The following is a 16,393-nucleotide window of genomic DNA, read 5'->3' on the forward strand; positions in this document are numbered from 1 at the left end:
TTATTTATTTGAAAGAGAGAACGAGTGGTGGGGGAGGAGAGAGGGAGAGAGAGAAGCAGACTCCCTGCTGAGCAGGGAGCCCAATGTGGGGCTCGATCCCAGGACCCCGAGATCATGACCTGATCTCATATAAACCCATGAAGGCAGATGCTTCACTCACTGAGCCACCCAGGCACCCCAAAAGTTGTCTCATTTTAGCCACTAGATACAAACACTTTTCCCCTACGGCTCAACGTTCTTACCCCTTCCAAAGCAGGTAGCAGCACCTCAGAAATGGGAGAGATCCTGGGATAGCTTCCCAGTACATCTCTCCCAAACTCCGAGCCCCTTCCACTGTGACCTTCCACAGGCAGGAATGACACCGAGACCTTCCCAACCTCAAAACATTTCTGACTTGTGCCAAGTCTTTAAAGGACTTAATTAAAATAAGATTATTGTTCTAGAAAACGTACCTTTTTGTTTTTTTCGTATTTTCTCGACTAGAGACCGGATCTGCACATACTCTTCCCATTCCTTTCCTGGGCCAGGTGCAGGACTACTGCATTCTGTAACACAAAAGCCACGGCACTCAAACACGCTTGCTTTCAACTTAACCAGCTAGTCTTCAGCGCAAAGAGGACTGGGGTTTTGTGGATGCTGGTTTACTTTCAAAGGACAAAGATACCACAGCCATGACGATAAATGTGGGAAGTATAAACCAGGTATACTTTTCAAAGAATATAAACCCTCCAAATCCATCCACATGCTACTTATTAAACTGGGACCCCCTCCCCCATACCTAAGTGTGAGCACTGAATTTGCAACTACCTTACTCTTGCAGCTCAGAAAAATTTTCCTCAAAATATACTTGAACACGGGAAAATTTAAAAAGCTAGGCTAAAAATGCAAAACATTTCCCTGAAAACTCTTCTAGATGGATTAAAAAAAAAAAAGGTAATCTTAAAAGTCAACGTTTCTTTCTAGTTAAATCCTAGAACAATGGCTCTCTAAAGGAACCAGTTAAATTGGACATAAGGACAATTACTCAACAAACATTTCACATCCATGTGTAAGGCTCTATATTAAGCACTCTGGGGGAGTCACAAAAAAGAGATGGCACAGTCACTGTTTAAAAGGAAGCTGAAGCCCTGCTGTAGGCCAGAAGCAAAAGACCAGCACTCGAGACTGGCGCCCGAGGTTCTGGAAGGCTGCGCCCTGGGCACCTGGCCTATCAGCAAGCTCTTTCCTTTTTAAACAACTGTATGAGTTTAAAGAGAGCATTCTTCCCACGGCCACCTTTGTTCTTGGAGGGAAAGAGTGCATGTGGTAAATAATTAACACCAACAAGTCATAACGCATGGGCTGACTCATAACTATTAAGGCTAACCAGTCATTCTTCCACCAACAAATACTGACTGAGGCCCTGCAAGACAAGAAGACAGAGCCTGTCCTCAAGCTGCCCACAGTATTGTCGGGGAGAGAGGTGGTAAGTGGTCAGTACCTCAGTGCTCTATGGGGGGCCCACACCGCTCTGAGGGCCAATAAGGGGTCCACAGGAGCCCTCGGGGAGGGACGCGACCCTGACTCGGTTGCTGCCTGCACCTGGCAGGGCGAGAAAGCTAAATTTTTATTTCAAGTTTAGCCTGTCACATAATCTGAACATAACGGGCAAAGAAAACAAGACAATGTCGTAGTTAGTAGAGTGACCACAGCTAAGTTTGAAAACTACCCAGCACCAATTTAAATTCACAATTAAGAGAAGAAGTTACCAATTTATACTAACTTATTAAAGCAAGTACAGGCACTTCATAGATATTTAATTTCCTTGAACCAAGAAATTGGAAAACTCTTACTGAAACACTAAAACTAAAGGGGAGCCGTTCTAACAAGGGGGCAGAGTTCCAAAGGTCTGCTTCTGAGAGGCCTGCTGTGCTCACCTGGGGCCTGACAGCCACGGCGCACCTTTACGCGCCACAGCTCACACGGCCCTTACTCTCCCGAGACGGTCTGTGCACACTGCTGTAAACACCAAGACTCAGAGCGGTTGCACGATTTGTCCAAGGTAGTCGAGTAGATCCCTGCCCACTGGAGCCCAGGGAAGCCCATGTTCTGGGGGATTCACTGTTTCATCCGGCCCTCGTGAATCGCTATTCGGTACCAATATCCCCAGCTTTAGAGAAGGGGGAGACAGCGGGTCAGGAAAGTTCTGACACTTGCCCAGGTCACATGGCTAGCAAGCTGGGATTTGAACTCAAGCCTGTTTCACTTCCTGCCTCATCATGCCAGACACCGTACTGCGCAGCCCAAGGATGTGAAGGAGTGAAGCCGCACTGCCCGGAGGGAGGGCGGGAAGCCCAGGGCTGAACTTACTCTGCAACAGCTCACTAGTCAGGTTCAAGGTCTCCTTCGGCGACACGCTTGCTGTAGCACCAGTGCCTGATTTTTGCGTTTTCACTCGACTCTTCTTACCCATTTTCTGACTATAGAGAAGAGAGAGAAGACAAAAAGCATTACATTTCCAAAGAATCAAGTCAAATAATAAAACGTGGCACAGCAGTGGCTTAGCCTCGAGATACCAACATCTTACCTCATGTGTGCCATATTCTGAAGTTTCCTTCCAGAAAAAGAAATGTTTACCAAATATTAATATTCGGAGGCTCTCAAATGAAAAAAAAAATCGCTTTGTAGTCTTTGGAAGAAAAGTTCCTTCCTTTTCACCTACAAAAACTACAGTAGAGGCAAATTTTACTCTGGAATTTCGTCAAGTTACACAGACTCTACTGTGTATACTACAATGTTTATTCCATGACACTACGCAGATAAAGATTGCATATACACACGTGTATCACAAACTGCCATATGGGTGCAAAAAACTCAATCTTCTCTCCCCACTTTGCTTTGGAAGAATCATTTCCCATTAAAAGCAACTGTGCAACAAGCAGCACACCAGGCTCTCAGGACAAATGCTGAAGAATGTGGGAGCTCAAAGACGCTTCGGAGTGCTACTCGCACCCCGCAGGGCTGTTTCACTGGAGAACGCAAGGTGCCTTGCCCGGGGTCTCACGGGAAGGTGATGGCAGATCCTACACCGGAACAAAGTCTCCCAGCACCTCCCACAGTGGCACCTGGACCTCCCAGGAGCCTTGGACCCTCTCCCATGGGAGAAGTGACCACAACATTCCACAAGGAGGTGAGGCAGCGGGACATAAATACACCAACAGCATGCCAGCCCCAGGCTCTGCGAGACGACACTCATCTGAACACGCTTCAGCACAGTGAGTTTCAAGACGCGCCTTGAGGAAAGTAAGGGGTCGGGATGTGTGAAGAAAGGGGAGGGCGAGTCCCAGGCAAGGACAGGAATGGGGGAGGCACGAGGGAGCCCCAGGGGGAGCCCCAGGAGGAAACGTGCCTGGCTGGAGAGGTCGAGGCGTCCCCCGGCGAGTCTGCCCCCTGAAGGAGGGCTACACGCGCTGCCCGAGGAGTCTGGCCCGAGCGTTCCTCCTCCAGAGAGAAGCGCCTGAGGACGACAGCCCAGCAAGATGGACAGCACTCGGCCAAGAAGTGACGGCAGCAGTCCACACGCTGATGAATAACCACACTGCAATGCCTCTCCATGGAGCCCTGACAAGCTAAACGTAACCTCAAAGGGGAACCAGAAAGCGTACTCTGACCCATTTATTTCTGCAAAAGGAAATGACTCTTGTTGGGTGGAGATGAGGGATGGGATAAAAGCTTTGAAAGCCCTACTCTCCCACTGTATCGCTGATCCCTGACTGCATCGGAGCGGAAGGCAAGCGAATACTGCCCTTGTGCTAACAGAACAGAAAGCCGCCTACCTCGAAGGGCCAGGGTAGGGTTCTTCTGTCTCTAAGGTGTGGAACAGAACATGGAACTTCATATCTAATAAGCCTTCTAAAACAGTGAGCGATACACAGTGTATGTCATCCTGGAATCAAAGGGAACAGGTAAGAACATCTACAACGTTTGCAGCAAGGAATTAGTTGCTCTGAGGATTAAAAGCAGAAAAAATAAATAAATAAACGGGGGTGGGGGCAGAAGGATGAAGAGCTTAAGCAGCTTTTCCTGAACTGAAGGACTAGCCTCTTAAAGGAGACTAACGCTCCCCACAGGCTCATGGCCAAGAGTGAAGGCAGAGCCTCACGGGAGCACCGGCTGCTCTTCTCTGCATCTCAGGCTCTCTGCAGAGAACCGCTGACCCTGACCCCAAAATAACAAAAACTACCCATAAGTCTAGAAAGAAAGACTTTTTTGGGGGTGGTGATTTTTTTGTATTCTTTCTTTCTTTCTCTGGAAGAGTAGTTGACATACAATATTGTATTAGTTTCAGGTGTGCAACATAGTGATTCAACATTTGTATACACTGCAGTGTTCACTACAAATCTACCTGCCATCTGTCACCTCGCCAAGTTGTTACAGTATTATTAACTATATTCCCTATGCTGTACGTTACATCTCTGTCACTTATTTTATAACTGGAAGTTTGTATCTTTTAATCCCCTTCCTCTATTTTATTCATCCCCAGATCCCCCCCTTGGAAAGGACTTTAATCACACTTCCAAATACAGCTCTGCAGGAAGAACCACAGAAACCGGCCACTGTCAGCGATGGGCTTGCTTGGCCTCTCCCTTCAGCCCTGCCTGCAAGCCTTTTGTGTATCAGGCTCCAAACAACTTGAAAACATCACTTTGATGAGGCGCTCCAGGACTCTTCCCTTCTCCTAGCAGGCCTGGGGCAAGTGAGCCCGAGACAACCATGCTCTCCAGCACCGGGCCCCACAGTGTGGGGACCCACTACCAAACAGGCTTCTTCACTCTGTCCGCAGTCCCCTACCTCCCCCAGGTCTTCCTGCAGGGATTCCCGGACTGCCATCACTCCCAGCATGTAGATACCTGTCTTGAGATAATGATCATTAATTAAAACAGCAACAGTGAGCCTGTATGCACATGGGTACTTACACTCTGCCAGGTGCTGGGCTAAGATACATCTCCTCATTTGATCTTCCTAGACCCTCTATCAGTAAATCATAGCCTCATCTTTTTTTTTTTAAGATTTATTTATTGGAGATAGAGAGAGAGAGAGAGAGTGGCATGCAAGAATGTGTTGGGGGAGGGGCAGAGGGAGAGACTCCCCAAGCAGACTCTGCCCTGAGTGCACAGCCTGATGTGCGGTTTGGTCCCATGACCCTGAGATCATGATCTGAGTCAAATCAAGAGTCAGATGCGGAACCGACTGAACCACCCAGGCGCCCCCAATCATATCTTCATCTTTCAGATGGCATTCTCAGAAAGGCAAAGTCCTTCAGCTTTGTCCAAGGTCATACATCAGGTAACAAATGAAGCTAGAATTGGAACTCAGCTCTGCGTGACTCTAAAGTTTGGCCACTGCCCCATTTCCTCTGTTTAAATGCAGACCAAAAGCACGGCACTGCAGGGGACAGGAGGGCTAAAAGGTCTTCCAAACGTGACACCCAACAACACCCTGCCAAGTGCCCACACCCCTGGATGTGGCCAACTGCCCGCCACCTGCTCCTGCCTGCCTCTTGAATTCATCTCGCGCTTACACCGTAAACACTAGTCCCTTGCAGGTCTCTGCGGCCAAGCCCATCGCTACCACTTAAACCTGCTGCACGCCGCCATCCCTGGCCCAGCCCTTGGGGCTCCACCACCAACAACGGCGCCCAGTCCCTCATACAGGTGCCGTCTCGTGCCTCTGTGCCCTGTCCCTCTATCTCCCCCACCCCACCCCTTACCTGCACTACTTGAGTCACTTGTTCAGTAGCCTACTTTCTCTAAAAGCCCTGCCCGGGTATCACGTCTTCCTGATCCTCCTAGCTGTAAGATGCCCTCCTCTGTGCCACTTCTTGTACCACTGGATCTCACCGCACTGCAAGACTTACTCACACACTGGCTTTCCTCCTGGATAACAGGCTCCTTGAGGCACCCTGTCCTATTTCTATTTGTGCCCCAACTTCCAGCCCAGAACCCAGCACACAGCAGGCTCCCTGCATAGGGTGCTCATGAGCTCCCAGGGAAAAGCATTCCCTCCTTTGGGCAGCTCTTCGGTCAAAATCTGCATTGCTGAAGATCCTACCCAAGTTTCTACCTCCTTAGAACATTAAGGAAATGTCTAATTCCTGTCACAAGTGAGAGGCCATTAAAGATTTGGTCACAATGATTTGAAAACACAACAGATTCCTTTGGCAGTAATACTCTACCGTTGAAAACTAAAAACTCAGGATTTCTTTCCCTTAAGTCAGAAAACCGCTGGCTTTTAGAAATGAGTAATAGCCATAGAAATACAACCCAGGCCTAATTTCCAAACGTCTCTGTCAACTAGCACCTTGGAGAGCAGGTACATGAAGCATAACCTTCAAAGCCGGGGGCGGGGGGGGGGGGGTTGCCTATGTTTATAGAACCGGTCACTTAGACCACAGCCAGTTAAGACCCTCCCCTCCAGCTCCTTCCATCCTTCTGGCTTCATTTCCCCCCCTCCAATCTCCTTCCCCACCACAAGTGGACAGTTAGCCTTTATAAATGGAGGTATAAAGTGCTCAGACATCACTCCCAGTAAGGTACCAGTACTCACAGAGCCTCCTGGGTGCCTTCCCAGTCACAGCCATCCCCAGCAAGGGACAGTCGTGTTGACTCCAGTACCATTGCTTAGTTTGGTCTGTTCCTGAGCTTCACGTCATGAACATGTAGGCTTCTTTTGCTCAACACAAGGTCTCTGCACAGCTCACAGGGTGGTCCCACCTCCCCAGCACAGCCCTTGAGGTCCTTCATGCCCCACCCCACTTTACCCACCTGCCTTCACTCTACCCATTACCCCTTTATACCACACACTGCAGGGATCTGCTCATTCTCCCCCATTTTCTGGAAAGAAGCTATCCTTACCACCCACTTTGTCTTCTCCTGACAAAATGTTTCACAAACTTAAAGACTCAGCCAAAACATCCCCAATGTCCTTGAGGAATTTCTAGGCTCCTGTGAAAGTCAGTAAGAACAAGCCAAGTTCAAGGTGATTAGTAGACGCTAAAGTCTTGGCTTACCTTGAGATTCAGTCTTTTGCAACTCTCTTTGGACTGTTTCCCTCCCACAGGGATATAGACCCTACTGGAGAGAAAGCAGCTTGCTTGGGGGAGGCAGTAAGAATCTTACATACAGATGTTAATTCACTTCATCTTAATTAAATGAGGGGGTTGTCTGTCCTTGTCCCCAGTGAATGTACCTCCCTCGGGTACAGGATCATAGGTCCAGGCCAGGTCTTAATCTGTCCTCCCAGAAATGGGTTTGCACTGACCCCTTCCTGGAAAGCTCCCCAGCTGCCCTGGAATTGCTCTGCCCAGGAGTCCCCACCACGCTCGGGCCCCTGTGCACTGAATCAGAGGTAGCCACGGGCTCGCCACCCAGCCTTCAGTTTGAATGAACTCAGGATTCCAAAGGGTAGGGCTCTCTGTACCCAGTTCTACAGACCAGTAGCCAATCTTCTGAACTTGCACTTCGAAGGCTGTAACATACATTTACCTCTAGATTAGATATGGTTTGGCACCAATTCTTCCAGTTTCTGTAGGACACCCTAACTAAAGGATACCTGGAAGTATGCATATTTACTTCTTTTTACCCCACAGATTATCAGGCTCTGTCATGGTTCACCAGCTCCCCACACACTGCCCTCCCTCAGCCCCTGGCCTGGCCGTCATTCCCTGACCCTCACTCTTTCCTCCATCACTGAGGCCTGCATGCCTTACCCCAGAGTGAACACATGTGTTTTTGTTTTGGCCGTGACCCCACCTCGCCTATGGTCGCCCTCCCTTCACTGCGGAAGCCCAGCTCCACGGCCTGCAGCGGCCCGCCCACCGCCATCCTCGTTACTGATGGGCCTATTTTGCCCACTGTCTCATGGCAGAAAATAACCAAAGCTTCCATTTCTAAATTACCCACAGGTGTAGCCATGGACACAGATGAAGGTCAGACACTTGTTGAATGAAAGAAAATCTCTGCATATCGTATTTGGATACATCAGTGTTACTCGTGGGTAAGGTTTATCTCCCATCACAGTAGTACGATTTTGTGTCAAAGAACCACTTCCGTACTTTCTCCCACCAACGAATCGAACAGTAGTCAAAACACAACATTTACTAAATATTTATCTACTTCTGCTAAAGAATTAAGATGACTCTTAAAAATAATAATGTAAATTTTTATGTGTACACGAAATATACAGAATTTACCCTTAAAATTAAAAGATAGTTTCTTTTGAGAGTCCATAGTTTATCATTAGAAAAGCTTTTGGATATTTTCATAACAGAAAATCTCTGATACACACAAATCCAAAATTTTTAAGCGTCTTTAGTCTCTTAGAAAGCAACAAAGCAGGAACCAGTCCACTTCCAAAAGAAAAAAAGGAGTTGTGGCCCAAACACAGCTTGAAGCTCTGTGGGCCATCATGACCAGGGACACGATCATCTGCGCGGTGCTCCACACTGGCCAGATACATCCCCCAGCACAGCCGGCAGAGGCCAGCACAGATGACAGCCATGTTGGGGGGCTTAAACATGGCTATGACTCGGCCAAGAGCCCACAGCCACCAAACCATGGACCCACAGCTTCAACCCCGAAATCCTGTATCATTCCCAGCACGCAGGCAGGCTCTAAATATAGACGCATGTACTCCGTTACACAAGCTCTCGCGTCTGTGTGCCTAGATTATGCCAGTCGCCGGAGAACACAAAATGAAGGCAGGCCAGGACTGCAGGCATCAAGGATCAGGTGAGGTGGGGAACCAAGACTACAGCACGGGTAATTCCTCAAAGACCTACAAAAAGTAGCTGAAGAGAGGGGCAAGGGAAAAAGTACAATTAAAGAAGGATGAGTAAACTTTAAGATGCAGTTTGAGAAGGTGTTAGAATCCAGTTTGAGTGGTTTCCCAAATTCAACCCCCTTCTGCCTTTTTTAGCTAATGAAGATTTCCTTCACATTATGGATTAGAAATAACTACCTACCCTTTTCGTTTACGATTCAAGAATGTGTTACACACAATGAATAATTTTCATTGTGATTTCAGCTGATCTGGGGCTAGATTCCAAGTTTCAACAAATGAACAAACCGGTGGTCTAAGCATCCTTTATGCCCCCACTGGAAAAAAACTACCTATCATAAATTCATCAAGTTCCTACAGAGACCAAATATTTATTTTCAATATTTATTTCAAATATGTATATAAGAAAAGTATAAAGATGTCTAAATTAAATATGTGTACATACACATAAACACACACAGACACACTGAAGTTAAATTCCAAATATAACCCAGAAGCTACAATGCTAATTGAAAGGTTTTTTTCCCAAAGTTTAGACTGAAATCAGGTATCATTTACAATCCTTACGGCATTACCTGGAGACAAACCAAAGTACACAGTAAAAAAAAGAACTTAAACAATACTTAAGACAAAAGAAACTAAGCAGAAAAGCAACACAGGACTGACAGACAAATGGACTCTACAAACAGTTATAGTTCAAAAGAAGGCCCTCTATGAAAAGAAACAGGAAGCCAGTAGTTTCACAGATATCTACGTTTCTTCACCATCAAGATATTTTAAAAATCCGTAGAATCCTCAAAATGTGGCTCTTGAAGACACTATAAACTATTTAGCAAGCCTACCAACAATCTCTCCCCTTAGTAGATAAAATACTTTCAAAAACCATAAAATAAATAAAACTGTAAAATATTCAATTATTTAAATTGCTGACTAATACAAACTGGCATCTGTAATCAACAGCCACTTCCGACCAAGCAAGTGATTCTTTTACATATAATCTGTATGGTGGAATACAAAGTCAGGAGAAATAAGATAAAGCACGTTTAGACAACTTGGCTAATGGGGGGCGGGGGCAGTGAGGGAGGGAGCTACTTTATCCGCTATTACAAAGTCTAGCTCACATACACTGACACACTGAGAAAGGATTCAGCTGGGTGGGTTGTTTTTTTTTAAATTCTAAATGAAAAGTACATAAATTTGTATTTTTCTTGAGTTGCTTTCAACTAAATACAAATAAACATTTTTGATTACACTTATTTGGCAATTTAACCAGAAAATTGTAGCTCTAACCCAGCATCTGTTTTTCAATGTATCCTGAAATCTACCCAACTTTACAGCTGGATTGACTAAGCCAGAGAATTGTCCTATGGTTGCGTCCTCCTACCTCAGGCACCAGCTGTAAATGTACTTGAAGGAGTATGAGAGCCTGCCTAATCTTTGTGCAGGAAGAAAAGACTCTCACTAAAATATCTGGCAGGCCATTAGGATCAGATCGCTACACTCTGAATTAAATAGACCGACTATAGGATGGTGGCTTAGGAAAACAAAAGCCCTCTCAAACTGAAACATGTTTGTGCAGTGTTCTGTGTCCTACAGAAACTGATGAGGCATCCTGGACTGCACGCGACCACGTTACCTGGATCTAGCATGTAGGGGAGACACGTGCTCTCTCTGCACAGTAGCAGGGCTCAGTGGGTTCAAGCCATACTAGCTTTACCAGTGTAAGTAGGTAACGAGCATCCATCATTCCAATCCCTATCAAAGGAGGTGCTGATGTGCCGCAACTCAAAAGTACCAAGATGTCAGGGCAAGCAGGCCGGCAAGAAGGTAGAATTAATTTCAAGTCAGTAGCTACTTAAGTAAGGGGATGAATGAAAGCCTGTAAGTTGCATGTAGGTAAAATTTCAATCTCTATACAAAACAATTTGCGCTGTCATATAAATAGATGGATAGACAGATAGGGGTAGAAAGATCTACACAAATTTGGGATTAAAAAAATACAGATGTTTCTTGCTTTCTATAGCGTTTTTTGCTAATTTTCCACTAATTTACATGGTAATTTTAGAAGCGCTTAAGCCATTTCTGATTGACTTTTCAATACACAATAGTTTCAGTTTTAAACTGCTGTTCAATTAAATTGTAAATACACTTAAAATGAGGCTCCTATTTAAAGGAAGTTGGGAAAAAAAACCTCTCATAAAGTAAAGAATCATTTGGTATCATGAATAATCATTTCCTATTATCTCTTTCTAAAAGAAAAAAGAAAAATGTTAAGTGAAGAAACAGCTGTAATCTGTCAAGAAATTACCTTCAAACCACCCACATTCCTCCCATAAGGATTCAAGATTCTAGACTGTGCAATACCAGGTTTGGAAGAGACTTTTGAGGTTATCTGTGTTAACCCTCCACCTCGCACATGTTTAAAAGAACGACACCTAAGGTCCTGAAGCAATGACAGGTGTCAGAGTGCCTTGCTCTCCACTGGTAAACTCAGGTCTGGAAACCCCTGGAAGAGGCAGGGTGGAGCGTGTCATGGCCAGGAAGAAACGCACCCCCTGAGGCTTGCTGTGCTGAATGGTTCAGGAGGTGCTCCTCTGCCTCCCCACACAGCGTGCTAACTGCCAGCTGCCGCTTGCCCACCTCCATGCCATGAGCCGCTCCGGCACACAGTTTGAAAGTTCATCACCCTCCCTGACACTTCCTAATTCCACCTTTCAAAAGAAACAACTCCTTCAAATTTCTGAAGACAATTTTCTGTCCCCCCAACAAAGTCTTCTCTTCTCCAGGCTTAGCATATCCCTTCTCAAAAGTGGACAAAACCCGGGCGCCTGGGTGGCACAGCGGTTAAGCATCTGCCTTCGGCTCAGGGCGTGATCCCAGCGTTCTGGGATCGAGCCCCACATCAGGCTCTTCCGCTATGAGCCTGCTTCTTCCTCTCCCATTCCCCTGCTTGTGTTCCCTCTCTCGCTGGCTGTCTCTATCTCTGTCGAATAAATAAATTTAAAAATCTTAAAAAAAAAAAAGTAGACAAAACCACTTTGGTGAACATTTTTCCCCAAGGCAACAAAACCCTTCAGATGAGCTCTGAGAGGGACACAGCTCTGTGGGAATCACCTCTCTGGAGCTCAAATCAAGGGAATCTTACTAATATGCTGGAGACTGCCCTAGCTTTCCTACGAGTCAGGTAAACAAAGGAGTGCATTCATTCATTCAGTGCATATTTCTTAAGTATCTGATCTGAAATGCACAGATGAGTGACACATGCATAGGCCCATAGCCTTTAGGGTAAGATGGTAATCAACTAAAACCTTTGTTACATAAACTGATCTTCAGCAAGACAGACACACTATATCAAACAAGTGTCTGACCCTGAATGCAATTTCTCATGCCGTCACGTTGTTTCCAGGCTACTGAAACCATCATCCCTGCCACACAGTGTCCCACAGCAGGTCCCCAACTTGATCATCTTCATCATAACTGCATCAATCGGGCATTCACTGTATCAGGAACGGAGGTAAGCATTCTACACAATAGATGGAGACAGATATTATACCCACTCTGCAGATGAGAAAGGTGACATTTAGGAAGGTTAATAAATTCTATGCAAGATGCAGACTCGGTTGGTGGCAGAGCCTCACCAACACACCTCGATGGCAAACTGTATTAATACTCAAGAGTGTTTCATGGATTCAGCTCAAAACCAAACCACTTGTGAAGGTCTGGAAGGTTGGTTATCACCTCTGAAGTTCAAAATAACAGTATTCCCTTATAGTAGTAAAACACACTATGTAAAGGTTTTATCTCTTTGGCCTTTTAAAAGTATAGAGCCATCTTGCTGGCCTTGTCCAAATAAACAGGAGCGGCCTCAGCTGAAATGTGAAACATGAGCAAAACTTCCAAATAAACTTCTGCCCAATCCCACATAGTCCACACTGAGATTTGCAATGCTACACTCTTGTCGTGGATCAAGAAACTGCAGTAACCACTTGGGTGACTATGACATGTAGCAATGCTAAGTCATTACAACCAACAAATGGAAAAATTTGTTAATCATTAGTAAATATGGCAGAAGCAACTTTAATGATTTTTTTTCAACACTAATCCTTACTTTCTTTTAACTGTACTCACTGGAAAAGTATTGATATTGAAGAGTCATGCCTATTTCCTGAGACTGAAACCTTTAAATTACTTAGTCATATGATTTTCTAGACCTTGCTACGTTCTAATGAATTATATCCTAAAAAAAAGTGAAAAGTGAAATTCAGGATCGTAGATAGGTAATAAACCTAAAACACTGCATATTTATGAGAGTTCTATGTAGACACCTCATGATCTACATTCTCTGGACAATTCTCTAGTCCTTCTGAAAAAGAGTGAAAACATCTCTTCTTCCTTTGTCCCTTTCCCTGCCCACCCTCCACATCCCCGTCACTGAAGCTAGACAAGTAACAGCTTAGGATCCTACCTGGCTTGGTAACCAGTTATCACTCAGATCCCCTTCAAAATCTTAACTTCAGGGTTGGACTTGTCTTCCACTTGGGCTTATCCTGGTTATTAATTAACTTCTACTTAGAAAGTACTAGAATAAGAAATAATTTCAAAGTCTTAACTTTGGTATTTGAATTTTATAATCATTTGGAATCATTTTTCTTCATTCAAGTTTATTTCAGTTGCAAATTGTCAATACTTTTGTTTATACCTCTCGTTTTAGAGCTGTTTAGTTCTAAAACCTAGAGGAAACCCCCAAATGGAAATAGAGTCGACACAGCTAATCTCTGGCTTGAGTTACTGGATAAATTTAACAACAAAAGTAGGACTTCTAATCTTGCCAATTCTGCTAACTAAGCTTTCTTTACATAACACTATTAAATGACTTAAAAAAAAAAGTTCAACTCCTTTGTAATAGATTGTATATATTAATATTTTGTGAAAAATTCATTTTGCTTTAATAAACATTATGCAAATTAATTCTATTTCCAGATGAAAATATTTAACATCTCCAATTTTAGGAATAGGAAAACAAGATGAGTCAGGAGCTCCAAAGTACAGAAGTCAATTTTGCCAAGTAAGGTACACCTGTGACTGTAACAAAAATGAAACTTAGAAAAATGTATAAGCAAGGAACCCTTAGTTTATTACTCTTCACTGGTTAAACAGAACTCGGAATGAACTGATGTCCAAGATAAACACATCTATGACTGTAGCAAGAGAAAAAGGATGCATAGCAAATCAAAATTATTCCTCAATGGTAAAACAATGGGCCCAAATACAGTGTTAGCTAATGAAGAAAACAACTGGCCACAAGCAACTTCCAGAGTGACATAAGGATAAAAATATATTCACTGTCTTGTTAAAAATCTTTAATGCCATAGTACTAAATGACTTCTGCTCCTCTAATACAGGAACAAAATCATGGCTCCATTCCCAGGACTTAGGTACAAGGAGAGGAGACACGCTCGAAACTCTTCATCCCCACCCCCAACAGAAGCACCAGGCATAGCGGCCAGGGACAAGCAAACCAGTTTCTAAAGAAAAAACCTCCCAGTGGAAGATAGTCATCAAACTAGGCACACACAAAAAGATACGCTATGATTAGTTACATTTCTAAAAGCTACTTCAGATTAAAGAAAAAAAGACCACCATGTAATTAAAGCATTTTAAGAAACTGGAAAGCCTCAAAGTAAACGGACATCTAGTAAAAAAAAGAATCCAGAGTAACACTCCGCTAGTAAGATTTTTACTCCTATTTCTGCTGAAATTCCACATAGTACAAACTGTGTACCTGGTTTTACTGAATTCAGTAATTGTCTACTAAATATTTCCCGTATCAGCAGGCCTCTGTTGTGCTACTGTTGACACTTTCCTCTAGCTGTCATCTGTCATGCTCTTCTAGATACGGAAGCATCAAGCTTTAAGGAGGCTATTGTGAGTGCTCATAACAAAAACAGTTTTCCAGCAGTTGAACTTTAGAATGGGAAGATGTTTGAGTACAACCCCTACATATTCCTCATTTTCCAGGGGCTTCTAAAGCAAAGATTTAATTGCTGTGGCCTAATGTTCACCGCATGGAAGAGAAGTTGAGTAAGTGTTTACTTTCTTATTGACAATCTTATTGCACTCTGTGACAGAACTGAACAGAAATTTTCATTTCCATAGCATAAATGTTTCAATCTTCAAGTCCAACATCATTCCCATACCAGGAACAAAAGCACCAAGAGAGATCAGCAAACTGAAGGGATGAGAAGCAACAACCATTTTACCCTCTCAGACTAGAGTTACATTTCAGACATTAACTTACAATTTGAAATAAGCTGAGAGAAAGAAGGGCAGACAGGAAGGGGTAGCAGAAGGCTAAAAACTGAGATTGTTTGGAATTCCAATAAAGAGGTTGTTCTGTAGCTGTTTGAGAACTTGGCTTTGCAAACTACTTTCTCCGGCCAGAGAAAAACTCCTCCTTAAATTGTTGGAACTTGACCAGAATATCAATCACAGCAGTCCCTGGGACTAATTTGGTAAAGCGGGACTGCGTGCACGGTAGCCTGTATAGACATAATATATCATGGATCAAGCAAAACTCTTGCCAAACTTTAACAGTGGAAAGCTGCTTTTATTCTGCTATATTCTTGAGTTAAATGCATTCACCTAAAATAGTAAGAAAAACCTCTCCAAGATTATTACTGATTATTTTAATTTTGAAATACTAGTGGGGCCATCGAGAAGAAAAATAGAGGAGAGGTGCCATTTATGCACGATAAAATTCACTTTTCGGTGTCCACTTCTAAACGCATGCAACTGTGTAATCACCACAATCAAGCTATGAGCAGGTTCATCGCTAAACCGTTAACACTACGGAGGGTTTAAAAGCAAAAGTAACCTGTCAACACACAAAGTATGTTTGCTTTTGAAACACCACCTCCTTCATTTGGAAGAGCAAAGCAATATCCTGCAAGTGATCCTACACGTGTCCACACGCGGCGGGGGCGAGACCGCGCAGCGAGTGGCGCCCGCTACCTAGCAGCTCCCGTTCCCCGAGGACAAGCGGGGCAAAGGCAGAGTTGCAGCGCCCGGCTGGAGCCGCGAGAAGGAAGAGTTTAAGGCCAGAATGACAAACTCCAAAGCACCGAATTCTTCTCCCTAGTAGGGCGCCGAGCGTGTGGACCACGGCCAGGGCGCGTGGGAAGAAAGATGACCTATTTTCAACGCCTGTTTTTATAACTGGAAAGTGAGGGAGAGCAGCAGGGACTGGTCCCCGGGCGCCCTGGAGCGCACCTGAGGTTTGGGGAGCTGAACACAGAAGCCACACAGCCTTCACCCGGGCGACGGCGGACAAGCAAGGAAGGAAGGAAGGAAGGGAGGGAGGGAGCACGAGCGCGGGCCGGCCGCACGCACAGCCCAGCCGCCCAGACGCCCAGCGCAAGCCAGAGCGGCCCGGGCCCCACCCGCCCGGCACCCAGCATTCGGAGCTCCCTGCACCTGCCGCCGCCTCCCGGCCGGGTGCCCTGAGACGCCGCGAGGCCGGGGCCAGCGCGCCCCCCCGCGCCGGCAGAGCCGGGGCCAGAGGCCGAGTGGCGCCCCA

General features: G+C 45.1%; 1 protein-coding gene across 1 annotated transcript in view; it reads right to left on the reverse strand.

Annotated features, from left to right (window-relative positions):
• SETD3 (SET domain containing 3, actin histidine methyltransferase) overlaps positions 1-3,835 on the reverse strand; it is a 64,107-nt gene extending 60,272 nt beyond the window's left edge. Inside the window, exons 1-3 of the mRNA XM_002917459.4 lie at positions 3,816-3,835; positions 2,350-2,459; positions 453-545 (exon numbers count right to left, since the gene is read on the reverse strand). Coding sequence (XP_002917505.1) covers positions 453-545; positions 2,350-2,452 — 196 coding nt within the window. The 5' untranslated portion in view covers positions 2,453-2,459; positions 3,816-3,835. The remainder of the gene's footprint in view (positions 1-452; positions 546-2,349; positions 2,460-3,815) is intronic.
• Positions 3,836-16,393: the final 12,558 nt, after the last annotated feature.

Source organism: Ailuropoda melanoleuca, chromosome 14 (assembly GCF_002007445.2).
Source record: "Ailuropoda melanoleuca isolate Jingjing chromosome 14, ASM200744v2, whole genome shotgun sequence".
NCBI classification, from domain to species: Eukaryota; Metazoa; Chordata; class Mammalia; order Carnivora; family Ursidae; genus Ailuropoda; species Ailuropoda melanoleuca.